This window comes from Pipistrellus hanaki (genome assembly GCF_964339955.1).
Source record: "Pipistrellus hanaki genome assembly, chromosome: 5".
In the NCBI taxonomy this organism is placed as follows: Eukaryota; Metazoa; Chordata; class Mammalia; order Chiroptera; family Vespertilionidae; genus Pipistrellus; species Pipistrellus hanaki.
In genome coordinates this window covers 78,703,586-78,722,932 of record NC_140507.1, presented here as the reverse complement: position 1 = coordinate 78,722,932, position 19,347 = coordinate 78,703,586, and the positions used below count along the sequence as shown (strand labels likewise).

General features: G+C 39.9%; 2 protein-coding genes across 5 annotated transcripts in view; both read left to right on the top strand.

Annotated features, from left to right (window-relative positions):
• The window catches only part of LOC311623644 (olfactory receptor 7A10-like), a gene marked incomplete at both ends in the record, with an annotated part of 162,645 nt that overhangs the window by 48,630 nt on the left and 94,668 nt on the right, over positions 1 to 19,347 (top strand). The window contains one exon of one of the 4 annotated variants that reach the window (XM_084886016.1): positions 15,097 to 15,253. The exons of 1 other annotated variant lie outside the window; for it this stretch is intronic. In XM_084886016.1, coding sequence (XP_084742142.1) covers positions 15,182 to 15,253 — 72 coding nt within the window. Of the gene's footprint in view, positions 1 to 15,096; positions 16,136 to 19,347 lie in introns of those variants that run through there. 2 more of the 4 variants (XM_084886015.1, XM_084886013.1) reach the window with 2 other exon arrangements.
• On the top strand, positions 4,543 to 5,510 carry LOC311622598 (olfactory receptor 7A17-like; the record flags this gene model as incomplete). The annotated part of the gene is given in 2 exon segments (XM_084883856.1): positions 4,543 to 5,445; positions 5,448 to 5,510. Coding segments are annotated over 2 exon segments (966 nt in total).

Below are 19,347 nucleotides of genomic sequence, written 5' to 3'. Positions count from 1 at the left end.
CCATCTGGTCTAGTGAGTCATTAAGGATTGATATTTCTTTGCTGATTTTTTGTTTGGATGATTTGTCGAAGGGTGACAGTGGGGTATTAAAATCTCCTACTATGATTGTATTGCTGTTAATCTCTCCCTTAATGTCCTCCAGCAGTTTTTTTATGTATTTGGGTGCTCCCGTATTGGGTGCATATATATTTACCAGGGTTATTTCTTCTTGTTTGATTGCTCCCTTTAGTATTATGAAGTGGCCTTCATTGTCTCTTGTTATGTCCTTCACTCTGAGATCTAATTTGTCAGATATAAGTATTGCTACCCCAGCTTTCTTTTCATTTCCATTTGCCTGGAAAACCTTTTTCCATCCCTTCACCCTCAGTCTGTGTGCATCTCTTTTTCTGAGGTGGGTTTCTTGTAGACAACAGATGTATGGGTCTTGTTTTCTTATCCAATCTGTTACCCTATGTCTTTTGATTGGAGCATTTAAACCATTTACATTTAATGTTATTAATGATAGGTACTCATTTGATGCCATTTTTATTCTATACCCCTGTGTTCCTTCTTCGCTTCCTATTTATTTATTTTTACAGTAGACCTTTTAGCATTTCTTGCATTGCTGGTTTGGTGGAGATAAATTCCTTTAGTCTTTTTTTTTGTCTGTGAAGCTCCTGATTTCCCCTTCAATTTTGATTGATAGTCTTGCTGGGTAAAGTATTCTTGGATTCAGACCCTTTCTTTGCATGACTTTGTATATTTCATCCCATTCCCTTCTGGCCTGATAAGTTTCTGTTGAGAAATCAGTTGTTAGTCTGATGGGGGTTCCTTTATATGTAACTTTCTGTCTCTCTCTGGCTGCTTTTAAGATTCTAACTTTGTCATTGGTGTTTGCCAATTTAATTATAATATGTCTTGGCGTCGGTCTTCTGGGATCCATTTTGCTTGGGACTCTGCGAGCATCTTGGATTTGTGTGGGTTTTTTCTTCTCTATCTCAGGAAAATTTTCTGTCATTATTTCTTGAAATACATTTTCCATGTCTACCTCGGTTTTCTTTCCTTCTGGAACCCCTATTATTCGAATATTGTTTTGTTTTGCATTGTCCCAAAGCTCCCGTAGGCTCTCCTCCTGCTTTTTAATTTTTTTTTCTAGAAGCTGCTCTAATTGGGTATTTTTTTCCATCTTGTCTTCTAGCTCACTGATGCGATCCTCTGCTTCTTCTAGTCTGCTCTTGATGCTTTCTATTGAGTTCTTCATAGTAGCGATGTCATGTTTCATTTCATCTTGAGTCATCTTCATTTCCTCTTGGGTTTTTTTCATTTCCTCTTGGGTCTTACTCAAATTGTCAAATTTGTCTTCCATTCTTTTTAGCCATCTTAAGATCGTTACTCTGAATTCTTGCTCTGGTAGGTTGCTTGCCTCTATATCGTTTACTTCCTTTTCTGGTGAAGCCTGCTTTTCTTTCATATGCGGGCTGTTTTTTGGTCTCCCCATGATCTATGATGTCTGGTTGTGTAGTTCTCTCTCTCCTGCTTTGATTTAAAGGCACAAAATACAACACAACCAGGTACAACACACAAGGCACAGAATCGAAATGTGTTTGCGATATTAATAACCACCAATAAGGGTGACTAGAACCCAGCTAACAAAAACATACAATCAAACAAAAAGCATAGGCAAATCAATCTTATAAAAGAAAAGCATACAACTTCAGTAAAGTTAACATTCAACATACAACTTCAAAGAGTTAGAGAGTAAGACTGTTTTGTTTTGTTTTTTTTTGTTTTGTTTTTAGGACAATTGCGAGGGAGGTGTGAATGGGTTTGGAGCAGGTAGTTGGAAATTAGATATATACAAGTAGGGTGAAATTTTAGGAGGGGGTAGACAGATGGAATGGGGGAAATCTAGAGCAGGAAAGGGTTAAGATAAACAGGGTATCAAAGGAAAAGATTGGAAAGAGGGTGAGGGCATAAAGGTAGGGTTGAGATAGAATAAAGCGTTGGAGAAAGAAGGATAGATAAAGACTGTAGAACAGTAATCCTGAAATTAAATATATATATATATATATATATATATATATATATATATATATATATTCAAATGGAATAAAAATAATAAAAATAAACAAAAGAAAATAAGATGAAAAAGGTAAATTAGTAGTAGTAATAATGTTGATTACATATACAATGTAATAATTATCAAGATAAAATCAAGTGAGGAAAAAGAAAAAAAAATAGTTTCTTGAGTAAACGTTGCAAATAATGAAAAAAAAAGTAAAAAACAAAAATTTAAAAATTAAAAAAAAATAATAATAAAATTTTAAAAATTTAATTAAAATTAGCAGTAATGAAGGTCATTCGCTTCCTCTATTGTTATGATCCAGTCCTGATTTTTAGGCAGGTTTCGCTTTGTTTTTATTACACTAGAGTCAATTTGTGAATTAGCCTCTGGGGGCAGTGTTTCTAGGTTGACTTCCCAGACTCTAAAGCCTCTCCAGCTTTTTTTTTTTTTTTCCGTCCTCTCTGAAGCTGGAACTATGGAGGGGGGGAGGGGGCAGGTCCGAGCAACTGCAATCTCCCGCAACTCTCCGATATCCCTCCGAGCCGGATCCAAATGTGTTGCTCTTTAGATATCTCCCCTGTTAGGAGCCCCATCCACTTTCAAGGGTGACAACCGCCCAACAGCGGGGGCTTCTACTTGTAATCACCACCCCTGTCCTCCAGCTTCCGGGAGCGCGCTCTGTGCGCACAGGCTTTTTGTTTTCGCCGTGAGCGCTCTCCACCCTCTCCCCGTGAAATCTGACCTTTTCGCTGAGCAGTGGGGCAATCCTGTGAGGGCAAGTGTTCGTGCCGCTTGGGATCCGCGTTCTGGGGGACACAGATGCTTGGTGGTCGCTGCGGCTGTGGATATTCAGGCCTCTGACACGATCCTATCTTCCTCTCAAGATGGCGAGGTTTCCCGTCCAAGCCGGTAGGTAGCTCCGGGCAGGGACACAGCCCGCGTGGGTGCTTCCCTGTGAGGGGCACCTCTGTCAGCAGCCCCCCAGCAGTTTCTTCTGGTGTTCGCTGTCTCCCAGCTTGCCAATAAACACTCACAGCACAAGACCCTCAGTTGCTCTCTCTTTCTGCTTCGGGAGAGGGCTCAGAATCCGCCCATCTATTCTTCCACCATCTTACCCTCATTAATAAAGGATTTAAAAAAAAAAAAAAAAAAAAAAAAGCTGGGCATCTGCTGGGGAGTGGGAGTGCTGGGGAGAGTTCAATGGGGGAAAAGGAGACATGTGTAAAACTTTAAACAATAAAGAATTAAAGAGCTCATTCCAGGGTTTCGGGTTTGATCCCAACGAGGCAGTTAGTTAATCAATGATTCTCTCCCATCATTGATAGTTTCAGCTCTCTCTCCTTCTCCCTTCCTCTCTGAAACCAGTAAAAATATATTTTTAAAAATAAAATAAAGTCAACCAATTAACAACCTGTTCCATCTGCCAACCTAATTTTCCCTTGCTATAAAAATAACGTATTTTAAAGTACTGGGATTTAGAATGTGGATACCTTTTAGAGGTTCTTATTCTACCTGCTACAAATCGTTTTTCAGTATTATTATGTGTCACTCAAGAACCCTTATATAACAAAACAATATTTCATCATTGTTTCTAGAATGAGTGAATAGATATTCCTTAAAACTCCATGCAAAACAATACTTGGGTCAAAAGACCTAAAACTACCTGCAGCCAACTCTAACACAGAACCACAGCCTTTCCAATCACAGAGTGGTCCTCAGGCCAGGACCTGCAGCACCATTCCACCACGGAGCTTGTTGGAAATGCAGAGTCTCTGAGCCCTCCAGACCTGCTGCATCAAATTCTGCATTTGAGCCCCAATCCTGGGGACTGCATAGGAACATTGAAATTGGAGAAGTGCTGTTCTAAACTAGGTGTTCTCAGCTTTGACCATTGACTAGTATTCACATATTTCTATTATTTGCTTCTTTTTTAAATATATTTTATTGATATTTTACAGAAAGGAAGAGAGAGGGATAGAGAGTTAGAAACATCGATGAGAGAGAATCATTGATCAGCTGCCTCTTGCACACCCCCTACTGGGATGCGCCTGCAACTAAGATACATGCCTCTGACTGAAATCGAACCCGGGACCTTTCAGACCACATGCTGACGCTCTATCCACTGAGCCAAACCAGTTTCGGCTCTATTATTTGCTTCTATATTCTTTCCCCAGACTTTGTTCTTCAGCACCCTCTACTTAACCTCCCAGACAATGCTGAAACCACTGTCATCACTCAGTTCATATTCCTGAAATGCATGAAAATTTTCCCATTCAAACTAAAGTATACCTGACATCTTACGTCAAAAGCAGAATGGGACAAAAATTCCTACTCTGAAATGACACAGGAAGGTTTTAGGTGGAACCAAACCCAGACCAAAATACTGAAGCTACAGTAACTGCAGGACACACACTAACATTAGAGCCACGTGAGTAACACTAGATTGTATGAAAAGTCTTCATGATCCTTTCTTCTTTCTTGGAAGTCACCCCCACCTCATGGAACCAGGGAATCTTACAGGAGGATCAGAATTTCTTCTCCTGGGATTTTCAGAGGAACCAGAGCTGCAGCCCCGAATATTTGGGCTTTTCCTCTCCATGTACCTGATCACTGTGTTGGGAAACCTGCTCATCATCCTGGCTGTCATCTCAGACTCCCACCTCCATACACCCATGTACTTCTTCCTCTCCAATCTGTCCTTGATAGACATCTGTTTCACCTCCACCACCATCCCAAAGATGCTGTGGAACATCCAGACACAGAGCAGAGTCTTCACCTATGCAGGCTGCATAACCCAGATGTATTTTTTCCTACTATTTACAGGACTGGACAACTGCCTCCTGACCGTGATGGCCTATGATCGCTTTGTGGCCATCTGTCACCCACTACACTACACAGTCATCATGAACTCCCGGCTGTGTGGACTGCTGGTTCTGGCGTCTTGGATCATCATGTCTCTGCATTCCTTGTTAGAAAGCTTAATGGTGTTGCGATTTACCTTCTATTCAGACTTGGAAATCCCCAACTTTTTCTGTGAACTCAATCAGATGACCCAACTTGCCTGTTCTGACACCTTTCTTAATAACATGGTGCTGTATCTTGCAGCTGTGCTACTGGGTGGTGGTCCTCTCGTTGGTATCATTTACTCTTACTCTAAGATAGCGTCCTCCATACGTGCAATCCCATCAGCTCAGGGGAAGTATAAGGCATTTTCTACCTGTGCGTCTCACCTCTCAGTTGTCTCTTTATTTTATTGTACATGCCTAGGAGTGTACCTCAGCTCTGCTGCTACCCAAAGCTCACACTCAAGTGCAGCAGTCTCAGTGTTGTACACTGTGGTCACACCCATGCTGAACCCCTTCATCTACAGTCTCAGGAACAAGGACATAAAAGGAGCCCTGAGAAGATTCTTTGGGATGGCAGCAATAAAAAAACAGCTCTGCTGAGTCTGAAAAAGTGCACTTGATTTCATGGCTTCAAGACTGAAAGCCAGAAATTAAGCTCCTTTAATCAGATTGTGTTTGTAAAACTTGCTTCTTTTATTTATTTCCCAGAATTGCCATTTATTTGAGTTTAACTTTTCTATATAATTTAAGTAACCATTTTATTACACTTCTTGCTACCTCTATTATACAGACAATTTTGCATTTCTCCTTTGTTCTAAACTAACATACTTTTTCCAACCTTAATCAGAATGCTAACTCCAGTTTATTTCATGGACAACATGGATTTCTGAAGGTTAAGTTATTCTCAAATGACTTACATCATTGTAAGGAAGTTGTTCTTATTTTATAGATAGAATAGTCATAAGTTGTATTATTCATGTTGGAAAAACTTTGCTTGGTTACTCACACTATTTATATAATTTCACTACAGAAAAATCTGCCACCTCAATTTTAACTTTCATGTTTCTCTTTCCTTATATATCAGTACTCTAATTGCTCTTCCAAATAATGTTGTTGCCTCTATCATTGTTCTTTATAAGCCTCAGCCTATTGACGGTAATGATATTGAAAATGCCTGGACACTGGCCTTGGGCCCTGCTACTTGTTCCTCAGACAACAGTCAATATTGTGCATGGATGGGCTCTTGTGGTCCTTATTATAATTGCATCATGAGGGATGTGAAATCACAAGGTTCATTACTCATGTGTCCCAGAGGATACACAGCATCCGAAGGGACCCATCTGAAGGTCTCAGAATGGGAAGGGAGGAAGAAGGGAAAGAGACAGAGGGAATAGGTTGAGTTGGGAGGAGTGACTTGGGTATTTCTCTAGTAGCCTTGTCATAAAGCTGGCAATGGGACTATTTGACATAGATATCTTTGAAACTGATGCCTCATGCATCAAAAGTTTAATGCTAGGTATTTATACTGGTATCGTGCTGCTAGGATTTATGACTAACCTCCTAGTTTTATTACCTTGTTCAACTCCATGACCAGAATTCATAGAATAATGCCTGGGAACATTGATTATCAAGTATATATGTCCCAGTGGCTTCTATATGGATATGAGGCAGGAGGGAAAGAAACCAAAGCCCCCCCATCTGATCAAAGAGAAAACATTTTATGGCAGGAAACCCCCTGCAGTGGTTACAGGTCACAACAACAAGGGATGACTAGAACCACATCATTTCAAGATGGAAGGAAATTGACCAAAGACCTAACCCAAAGCTCATTATACCATCATTACAATGAAAACTCACACCACAAATAGAAAGGTGGCCAAGGGGGACAAACTCCATGTCACTTCCACAACAACCCTGTTAGGAACAAGGCCCCTTCCCACCCAAAAGGCAGAGTCAGAATTTGGTGCCACAGCACTTGTAGACACCACCCCCCCGCCTTCCACTCTGAACACACATAATATCCCTGGAACTAACTGACCACTGGCACAACTCACTCTCCAATTGGTCCATTTATGTGGATACTTTTCTTCTAGTGTCACCCATGCCCAGGCCTCTTTCTTTGTCTCTTCCTGAATAAAACTTGCTTTATTCTCACTTGGATTCATCCTTGAAATCTTTCCTGGATCAGTCAAGGATCTGAAGGTCACCTGACACTTGAAAGTTCCTGATTGTGCTGGGGCAGGGCCCATCCCCAGCATAGAAGCAGTCCAGTCACACATACATACATGAGAGGTACAGAGACAAAGGGGAAATGAGGCATATGTGACATTCTGAGCTAACAGAGCTATTGAAGATTCTACCCTTTCCCCACTGGGTACTCTTGGCTCCTTATTCCTTATGTGCATGGAGTTATTTCTGGGCTCTTTGTTTTCTGTTTCCTTGATCTGAGAGTCTCTTTTTATGCTAGTACTGTACTGCTTTAAGTACTATAGCTTTTTATCTAATTTGAAACCTGGGAGCATGGTAGTGCTAGCTTAGTTTTGCTTTCTCAAGAATGCTTTGGCTATTCAGGATCTTTTGTAGCTTCTACAAGTTTAAGAACTGTCTGTTCTATTTCTGTGAAAAATGACATTGGAATTTTGATAAAGATTGCCCTGAATTGATATAGATTGCTTTAAGCATTTTTCTAATTCAGTATAGAATTTTAAAGATCTAATTGGCTTTATTAAGTGAATCATGAATCAGACATCATCCCATCTAACAACTAAGAGAAATTTCTCAAGGATTGTACAAAAGAAGAAGGTTTTTGCAGAAAACAAAACAAAACAGTAGCTTAAAGGAGCTCTCAGTAACAGAAAAGAAAGGAAGTGTGTGTGTTGGGGGGGGGGGCAGGGTGTCTTGACATCTCTTTTTTGGGAGAGAACAAGAAGGTTTTATCATAAAGATTTCTTCTTTCTATAGGGATGGAGAGGGCCCATGTGACAGATTATATTACTGGTGCTTGACCAAAAGTTTCCAACCTGACTGATTAAAATTATATTTCTTAGAGATGTAGACACTTCCTTTAGATCCATTATTAAATCTGGGTTTGGCATCCTGGACTTTTAGCATGAATGATGCCAATATTAATTCCTCCAAACTATGACCACAGTATACCTTTCCATTTTTGCATCTTCTTCATTAACATTCAGCAAAATATTATAATTTTCAGTGTACAGGTCTTTCACTTCCTAGGTTATGTTTACTCCTAGTATTTTATTCTTTTTAATGCAGTTGTAAATGGGATTGTTTTCTTAATGTTTCTCTCTGACAGGTTGTTATTAGACACCACAGATGTCTATAATTCATTTTGTATCCACAATGTTACTGAATTCATTTTTGTTCTAACAAATTGTTTTTATTTCAAATAATTTATTGGAATTTTTGGATGAAATAAACTGAACATATTTAAAATACAAATTTTTCTGAATTAAAGGAGCCATACAGAAATTAAGATTACGTGTAATTACTCTAATCCTCTGATTCCTTATTTCTGGTGATTATGTGATGTGATAAACTTAATGCAATCAATTTCATTAATAAATAAAATAATTGGAAATATTTGGTGAGTCTAAGAACTCCTTCACAGGTAAGAAGTGTATGTATGCGTACATGTGTATACATTTTATCTGAATTTCTTTCTAATAAACACACACACATATATGTCCAACACAGACTCATTAAAATTATCATCTTATATGTTGAAAGAGAACTTGAAAAAAATTGGAAGGAATGGAAGTTAAAAGAACAAATGGTTAAATTAAAGTGAAATTTAAAGAAAGAAATGTGTACACGAAGATGTAAAGTAGAAGTGTTGAGGAAGATGGCCGCAGAAGTTGCTCTGTCCTCCTCCTAGCCAGGACTTGGAATAACAACTAAATTATACAGCAACAAACTTTAATATCCCACTGAAAACAGCTGAACAGAAGTCTTACAACCAAACATTTTTAGAAAAAGCCACATCAAAACCAAGGCCATCTTTCCTGGGGCAAACACTCCCCTCCAATCTGTACCAGCCTAGCTGACTGCATAAGCCTCATGCTCCAGGCACCCTTGCAATCCTGTCTGAGCTCACAGTCCACAAAGGAGGGTGCTGTCTGAGCCTGTTCTAGGAATGGGGAGGCAGTGATCTTATTTCTAGAAACTCAGATCAATGCAAAAGATAATTACTTAAACCTGCATGACAACCTTATCCTGTTTACTGAGCTTTTCCTGGTAACCTCCCATATCTGACTCCCCTCCATCAACACCTTTTTCTGTCTTCAGCTAATGATGCTGTCTAAGGTGGTATTTTCAGGATTATGTAATTTTCCTAGGTTTCGGTCTACGTTTGTATAATTGCTTTTTCTGATGTGTCCTAAATGACAAAGTCACTTATGCATGCTTTTCTCAACATATACATGTTTGTTAAGCAGTGCATGACTGTTCATCTTTCTTTCAAAATCTTAAGCAAACACAGTTTTTGGTGAAGATGGCCTACAACTACTTGTCCCTTACTCTACACCAGGTCCAAACTTGCTACTCAAAGAGTGGTCCTCAGATCAGGACCTGAAAACCAGCATTTTCCTAGAACATTTGAGAAATGCAGATGCCCCAGGTCCACCAGCACCTGCTTAATCAGTATCTGTACTTGAACTACAATCATGGGTTACTCATAACTGATAAAGACTAACAGGAATTTCAGCAACCATAACCAGTCAGGAGGGGCTATTGGAAGAGATAGCACTAATGGAATTTCTCACACTATAGGAATCAGGAAAGCCCTACAGGAAGAACTCAATGTTTATAAAATTCTAGGGTTCTAATTTCCCCTAACCTCTTCCTTTCCCCTCCATAAGGAGCCTTCCATCTTGGCACACAGGCTAGAGTGTGCATTCGGATTGGCATGTCTGCATGCATGGATTGCAATACTTTCTTTTTCCTGAATAAAGCCTTTTGGTGATGAAACACCTATCAATGTTATTTTTAAGTCAATAATAAGCACTGTGAACTTGAAGAAGGGCTCATCTAGACTAGGAATATTTACCTTCTAAATGTGACATAATTATTTGTGTTGTGTACTGTAAATATTTAGCAGCCTACCTTCAGATATTCCCTCGTTGGGAACCACTGCACAGTTTGAGAACTGAAAGCATCGTGACAGATTCTAACCAACACCTTACTCTGATTATAAGGTTGGTTTGGTCACTAAACTTCCTCAGCCCACTTATGCAATGGAGAATGAAATTGATAATTTTATCACTTCAGAGAAAGGACTTTTATAAACTTTAAATCAAATAATGCATATAAGGTACTAAACCCAGATTAGAAAACATAAAATTATGTCTCATAATTAACAAAGGTCTTATAATGTGGGACTAAATAGCAGCTCTTATCTTCTGATATAAGTATGAAATTTATTATTGATTTGGCAAAGTCACACAGTCCTCTCCCTTGTAGAAGACAGAAATTGCAATTTTCTGGAGGTATCATGGCTTGTGCCATGGCTTGTGCCTCACAACAATTCAGTGCTTTGAAAAATCTAAGGTTCCTAGTCAAGGCAGTCTCCATGGTCTTGGACTTTAGAGAAAATGTAATTCAAAGTTGGGTAAGCTGCTGGGAGATGAGACCTCAAGAGAATCATAAAGAAGAAGTAACAAAAACAAGATTCACTTAACTTCTAACATGGTCCCTCAGGAACAGAGAATCGGCAGGAACATTTTCCATTCTGTTCACACTGGTGTGGCCCACAGGGAAACTGAGTGCCCTGAAGTGGCAGCAACAATGCTAACAGGTATCTAATGAGCAGATAAAGGAGGAATAATACATCCTCTGAGGCACACTCACAACATGTACGAAGTTAGGCTGAAAAAGAACATATTTGTTTCTTTCGGAGTCTTAATTCTGACTCTGAGAATAGTGCCTGACTCCTTCCTTCTCTTTTGTCTGAGAACAGAGCTTCAGTCTCCCACATTAACCATCCATGGAGCAATTCAGACTTCTACAAGGGGTCCCTCCTTCCAGAGCCCCATCCAGGTGAGTCTGAGAGTGCAGCGGATGCTGAGGGAAGATTCAAGGAAGGCATCCCAGAATTTCTCCCTGAGGTAACCTGAGAGCCTAACCAGGCCAGCTCAGAGCTGAGATACTGCCATATCTGTTTGCTAGACAGGCGAATACATAGTTAATACATTTAGTATCCTAAATTCGTTTTGTCCTGAAAACAGTGCTATTTGACCTATACACATATAGAATTTCTCTATATGTGTATAGGTCAATTTTGGGGAATGAATGAAAATGTATTAATTTTGTGTGGTCAGTTCTATCAGTCTGTCATTTCTATCATGTCTGTGTTTTCTCCCATTACTTTTAATGTAAACAGTTCTACATCTTTCACCTTGGCAAAACAGACTTTGGCATTCAATTAATGATCTTTACTATCCATTTTCTAAGCATAATCTATTTATGTTTATATAGGTAGAAATTATAACTATAGATACTGCTTACTCCACTGCCTTTTAAAAGTATATTTTTGTATTTTTATTTCTACATCCTTGCCCACATATCTGGCATTAGAGGTTTATATTGATGTGATCAAAGCTTTGTAGGGGGAAGGTGGGATTTTCTCTTCTTTTTCAATTTTCTTCCAATTTTATTAATGCCAATATTTGAATACACAATAGTTAACCATGTTCATGTTCCCTGCCATTTTTATATTATGAATATTTCATTCCTTAACTTTTTCCATATAAAAGCACACATTAATAAAACTGCATAAAGGAACAAAGTCAGTGAGTGAGCTCCCTGCTCATTTGACCTCACATTATAGAAAGAAGGCCCAGTACAATGAAATGTATGCCATGATATCATATTCTCAGAGGTAAATATGTGAAGAAAGGGGAACAATTGTTGTGGCATTAGCAGGATTTTAAAAAATGTTCGGAATAATTTGTATGCTAACAAGGAACAGAACCAGGACTAGTGCCCTCCCATCAGTTGTGTCACAAAAGAGATCTAAACTCAAAGCCAAAAGTAGCAAAGGAAAGATGCCACTGAGCCATATAAACACCAGGATGGTCTAATAAACATGGCATAGGTGCAGGAATCACAATTAGATCAGAGGCTGGGGAGGACGGTGTGATGAGGCCAGCGGAGCAGTGAAGTTCCAGTCAGTGTGTGGTCCCTTGAGTCAGAGGTATCTTCAGTACACACGTTGGCTCCCTTTTCTCTCTGCAGCGGGCTCTCAACTGGGCTTTTCACTGTTATTTTTCCCTCATTATCAGGAAATGACCTTTTGAGCTGTCCTTGCATTTAGTTTTGGTAAATTCCAGCTTTTTTTTTTACTGTGCCCCAACAAAAGACATGCCTTTGACATTGTCACCCAGCATTTTTAAGCATGCGCGCACGCGCACGCGCACACACACACACGCATGAGTGAACACAGGGAACCATGAAATTATTATTTATGTACTCTCACTATGTATGACACACTCTAATACTTTCTTTTGTGCCTTTTTCATTCCGTTCTATTTCATTCTTACAACTGTAACCTGACACCCTAATATCTCCTGATCTCAGAATATGGAAAACACTTCTCAAGCATGTCCTCCACACCTAAGTTCATGGAATCCTGTCATAGAATTCAGATACACTAAACTAAATCTGAAGGTGGGAAAGTGGTTGTAAAACATGCTCTAAGCCTTAGGTACTCACAGTCTAGCAAGGCACAAACACATGGAATTAAATAAGTCTCAACGTGGTTGCCCTGTCACTTAGATTAAGAGCATGAGAAAGTGACCCTTTCCTGTGCTAATGTTAGGAAAAGAAAAGGTTCATGAAGGAGAGAATCCAGTCGCTCTGAAAGAGGAGTTGAAATTTGGAGGATGGAGAGGGGGGTGAAAAGTTTCAAAAGACCAATGGGGAGACCCCAAACAGAGGAAAGCAAGCCCTTAAAGGCTCTGAAGCCTGAAGCTGTGGTGTCAGGTGAAGCTGAAGTCAATCTCAATGTGTAGGACACCAGTGTGAGGGAGGCCAGGGCTCTCTGAGGGTGGAGCTGGCTGAAAGTTCACAGACACCTGAGCCTCCCATTTGAAGCTGTGGAATTTTGGCTTCTATCTCCAGTGAAGTATGACTAAGGGAGGAATTTAAATCAGAGGGTTCAATGATCAGCATTAAAGTTCTCTCCATCATGGTGTGAATTTGGCTATAGGGGTGCCCACCAAGTTAGTAGGGGGAAATGACAGGGAACTGAAATATGTCTGTGGCATTGGAGACCTAGGTGTTAGGAAGCAATAAAGACATTTGAGATGTAGAATAATCAGCCTCATCCCATCATAGTGTAACCATTCATTTACTAACAAGAAGGAAGTACACCAAGCTTTCTACCTACCTGAATTGATTATCTGGCATATTGGTTATCTGTCCATCATCATATGCCGATGGATACTGCAATCTTTACCATGAGGATATTAACAATTAAGATGAGGATATTAACGATTATTAGTCTGTAGCCCTAACTGGTTTGGCTCAGTGGATAGAGCATGGATCTGAGATTGATGAGTTCCAGGTTAATTTCCACTGAAGAACACATTCCTAGGTTGTGGGCTCAATCCCCAGTAAGACGTGTGTAGGAGGCAGCAGATCAGTGATTCTCTCTCATCATTGATGTGTCTATCTCTCTCACACACCTTCTCCCTTCTCTCTGAAAATGAAGAGAAATATATTTTTTAGAAAAAGACAAAGAGAGAATCTTAAAAGCAGTAAGAGAAATGCAGTTAATTACCTACAAGAGATCAACCATATGACTCTTGGCTAATTTCTAAACAGAAAATTTGCAGGCCAGAAGGGAGTGCTAAGAAATACTCAAAATGATGAATATCAAGGACCTAGAACCAAGAATACTCTACCCAGTTCAGCTGCCATTTAGAATTAAAGGTAAGTTACAGAGCTTTACATACAAGAAAAAGCTAAAGGAGTTCATCACTACCAAACCAGTATTACATGAAACATTGAAGGGTATTCTTGAAGAAGAAGAAAGAGGAGGAGGAGGGGGGGGGGAGGAGGGGGGAGAAGAAGAGGAAAAGCAGGAGGAGGAGGGAAAGGGGGGGGAGAAGAAGAAGAGCAGGAGGAGGAGGGAGAGAGGGGGAGCAGGAGGAGGAGAGGGAAGAGGATGAAAAGAAAAAGGAGGAGGGGGGAAAGACCAAAAATATAAACAATAGAATGGCAATAAAAACATATGTATCAATAATTGAAACTAAAAATCAAGGTAAAAGAACAGGGAATCTAATGAACAAAATAAACTGATGAATAAAATAGAACCAGAGGTCTAGAAACATGGAACAGATTGATGAATCTCAGAGGGAAGGGGTGAGTAGGGAAGAGGTTAACCAAAGAACTTATGTGCATATATGCATTGCCTATGCACACAGACAGTAGCCAGTAGCATGGTGAAGGCCAACAGTGGGATGGAAACAGGATAAAGGGAGTAATGGGGCTAAAAAGGTGGGGTCACCAAAATCAGTTTGGCTCAGTGGATAGAGCGTCAGCCTGCGGACTGAAAGATCCCAGGTTCGATTCTGGTCAGGGGCATGTATCTTGGTTGTGGGCACAACCCCAGTAGGGGGTGTGCAAAAGGCAGCTGATCAATGATTCTCTCTCACCAATGTTTCTAACTCTCTATCCCTCTCTCTTCCTCTCTGTAAAAAATCAATAAAATATATTTTAAAAAGAAAATAAATAAATAAAATAAAAAGGTGGGGTCATCTGTAATGCTCTCAATAATAAGGATTTTAAAACAAACAAACAAACCAAAACCTGTGTAGTCCATGACAAACTTGAGGAAAAGGTTTGAGGAGCAAAAAAATTCCTAATCAGAGATGTCATGGGTTGAGGTGTGTGTCTTAAAGGGGTGATATGTTCCAAAAAAAATAGATATTGAGCCGAAACTGGTTTGGGTCAGTAGATAGAGGGTCTGTCTGCGGACTAAAAGGTTCCAGGTTTGATTCCCGTCAAGGGCATGTGCATTGGTTGTGGGCACATTTCTGGTAAGGGGTGTGCAGGAGGCAGCTGGTCAATGTTTCTCTCTCATCGACATTTCTAGCTCTCTGCCCCTCTCTGTTCCTTTCTGTGGAAAATCAATAAAATATATTTTAAAAAATAGTTATTGATTACTTTACTGCAAAGTATAATTGTAGCATTTCAATTATGTTAGTAATAGCCATTTCTTTAAAAATTGATCATACTATTTTTTTTCTTTCCTATAAGTCACCTACACCACATGAGAGGAGGCAATGATACCCCAATTTCAGAATTTCTTCTTCTGGGATTATCAGAGGAAGCAGAACTACAGCCCCTCATATTTGGGCTTTTCCTCTTCATGTACCTGATCACTGTGTTGGGAAACCTGCTCATCATCCTGGCTGTCAGCTCAGACTCCCACCTCCACACACCCATGTACTTCTTCCTCTCCAACCTGTCCTTGGTAGACATCTGTTTCACCTCCAACACCGTCCCAAAGATGCTGTGGAACATCCAGACACAGAGCAGAGTCATCACCTATGCAGGATGCATCACCCAAATGTATTTTTTTCTACTGTTTGGAATGTTGGACAACTTCCTCTTAACTGTGATGGCCTATGACCGGTTTGTGGCCATCTGCCACCCCCTGCACTACATGGTCATCATGAACCCCCGACTCTGTGGACTGCTGGTTCTGGTGTCCTGGATCATTAGTGGCCTGAATTCCCTGTTACAAAGCATAATGGTATTGCAGCTGTCCTTCTGTACACCCTTTGAGATCGCCCATTATTTTTGTGAAATCAAACAGGTCATCCAACTTGCATGTTCTGACACCTTCCTTAATAACATCATGATGTACTTTGTAACTGCACTCCTGGGTGCTGGCCCCCTCGCTGGTATCATTTACTCTTACTCTAAGATAGTGTCCTCCATTTGTGCAATCCCATCAGCTCAGGGGAAGTATAAGGCATTTTCTACCTGTGCATCTCACCTCTCAGTTGTCTCCTTATTTTATGGTACAGTCCTCGGAGTGTATCTCAGCTCTGCTGCTATCCACAACTCACACTCAGGTACTATAGCCTCAGTGATGTATGCCGTGGTCACACCCATTTTGAACCCCTTCATTTACAGTCTCAGGAACAAGGACATCAAGAGGGCCATGAAAAGATTCTATGGGATGGCAGGTACAAAAGGGACCATCATCCTGAGGTAGAAAAAGTGCTTCAAGACTCAAAACCAGAAATTGAGATTCTCTCATCAGATTGTAGTTTTCATACTTGTTCCTTGTATTCTGTCCTTGACTTTCTTTTGTTTCAACTCTTCTATACAATATAAGTAACCATTTAACTAAGCTTTCTGCTTTGTCTGTTAAATGGAAAGTAGTTCCCTTTGTCTTTTTTTTTTTAACTTCACAATGTATTTCCCAACCTTGATCAGAAATATTTGGAAGTTTTCATTTCCTTCACTAGCAACTTTGATGTCTTAACAATAATTTCTTCTCAAAGGACATGTATCATTGTAAGTAATTTGTTCTTGTGTCCACCATCTGTCCCTCATGTTTTGTACATCAGTACCTTAACTGATCTTCCTGATACTGTGCACTTTATGATTGTTCCCTATAAGTTTCCATCTATTAATAGTGATAGACTAGGATTGGAATGTGTGGGCACTGGGTTGGGTCCTACAACTTGTTCCTCAGACCAGAGTCAATATTGTGACCAGATAGATCCTAATGGTTCTTATTAGTATTGTAACAAGCATCAAGGAATTATGAAAATGTAAGTTTTATTACTCACGGGTCTAGCATGCCCAAATGCCACACAGGAAAGTGTGTGTGTGTGTGTGTGTGTGTTGTGTGAAAGAGAGAGACAGTCAGGCAGACCGGAGAGATAAGAAATGGACTTTGACTGAAGGGATCTGCCTGTATAAGAATCCAAGACAGGATGGCTAAGGTTTGGTGGGTTTACTTTTTCATTAAAACATAAGAGTTGAAATTAGAGCATGGGAAGGAAAAGTGGGCTCACCTATAAGGTCATTTGTCTAGTTTTCTATAAGGGGAATTTTGTAATATGTTAATCTTGTGTAAAAATTACAAAAATTCTGTGTTTAATTCCAAATAAATTTTGCTAACTAGATATAACCATTGTTTAATGTGATCTTCCTTCCTTTACTTGTATTGAAATTGCTTCTAATCTATATATACAGTATGAATGCCTAAGCAACCAAACAACGGAATAACCGAACGACTGAGCAACCAAATGATCAGTCACTGTGAAGTGCACTTACCAAAGCAGGCAGATGCTCAACACAAGAGCTGCACTCTTGTGGTCAGTGCACTCTTACAGCCAACCTCCTGCTGTTGGCCATATTCCCATTATACCTCTCCTCAGCTGGCCAACCTCCTGTGGTCTCTCCCCCAAAAAAGGGCAACCTCCATGGTCCCACCCTTAGCCGGCCAACCTAACAGGTCCCTCCTCCCAGCAGGCTAGCCAACCTCCCTCAGTAGCCCCACCTGGCTGGCCAGCCGCCCCTGATCAGCACTGATTGCCAACCAGGTTGAAAGAATCCTCCCCGTGCATGAATTCATGCAGTGAGCCTCTAGTTAAAAATAAAATTGCTTATATTTCAGCTTCCAAATCAAATTAACATTAAAGGGGAACTTTTTGGTACCATTTATATGGCATTATGAGGTAAAGCAACTAGAGCTACAGAAGGGAGGAAGGACATTGTAAGACAACAAGAAAAAAACATGTTCCCTAATTGGTTTGGCTCAGTAGATAGAGCATTGGCCTGTGGGTTAGCAGTGTTTCCCAACCTTCTCTCATGATGAGAATCACCTGGTGGAGTTGTTAAACCACAGATTCCTGAATCCCAACTAAGAAGTGCTAAACTAGAATTTTTGAGAACATATAGGTAAAATTGCATACCTAACTTAGTGCTCTGTATATAACATCTGTCTTAGAGCACTAGTTAAGTATACAATTTTACCTATATGTTCCCAAAAATTCTAGTTTAGCACTTCTTAGTTGGGATTCAGGAATCTGTGTTTTAACAACTCCACCAGGTGATTCTCATCATGAGAGAAGGTTGGGAAACACTGGGTTAAAGGGTCCCATGTTCAATTCTGGTCAAAGACCTCAAAGTCAGAAACACAATTACCTCTGTAATTGAAGAGTTTATCCACCAGGCACCAGGTGAGTCACACACACTGAACATGAGATTTGTAGTGAAGAGATTAGAGATTAGACTGGCTTGTTATTGGTAGCATCAATATACTCTCCTTGCACAGTGCTACCAATAAAATATATTTTTTTTAAAGAAAAGATGTTCAGTAATTAGAAAGTTGCCCGATATTTTATTAATTTTTTTACAGATGGGGTCTTCAATGGGTGATCAGCTCATGTATATATTCTGATTGGTTGGAGCAGGTGTTATGATCATATACTTTAGGAGTTGTGATCATCAGTCATCCAATGTCACCTAGTCTTGGGTTTATGTGACCATAGTCCATGAGTCAGTGGTTTTTTATTTATTAGAACATTTTTAGTTCTTATAAAACCAACTCAAGTCATATCTCACTATGTTATCACAGATTCCAGAGGGGGGACTAGTGCAACAAGACCAAAACCACAGAAAAGCAGGCAGAGCTGGAAATCTACAGCTAGAAAGAAGGAGAGAGGCTCACGGATGGCCACAAACTGGTCATAGGCCATCACGGTCAGAGGAAAATATCCAACCCAGCAAAATGTATATAAAAATACATCTGGGTGATGCATCCTGCATAGGTGATGACTTTGCTCTGTGTCTGGATGTTCACTGGCATCTTTGGGATGGTGGTGGAGGTGAAACACATGTCTACCAAGGATAGGTTGGAGAGGAAGAAGTACATGGGTGTGTGGATGTGGAAGTCTGAGCTGACAGCCAGGATGATGAGCAGGTTTCCCATCACAGTGATCAGGTACATGGAGAGAAAAAGCCCAAATATAAGGGGCTACAGTTCTGGTTTCTCTGAAAATCCCAGAAGAACAAACTCTGAAATTTGTGTAAGGTTCACAGGTTCCATGAGGTGGAGTTGACTATCAGCAAAGATAAAAGTAACATGACTAATTTTCACTAAAATGTTTATATTTTGCAGGCTAGACATTACTTTGAATAATTTAATATTTTATAGATGTTATGGTCCCCTTAGGGGGTATCCAGTGCCATCCTTAATATGGAATATGTGTCCCTATCACCTATGTATCTGAGGGGTTCTTGTATTCTAAAGTTTTAATTAGAATTTCTTCATGTTTCTCAGGAATATAAATTGAGTGTTGACCATGTTTTAAGCACTGTCCAGGTTTTGAGAAAAGGCTACTGAAGCATAAAAGTCTCTCCAATCCAATGAGGGAGGAAAATGTAGAAGCAAATAATAAAATATTAAAT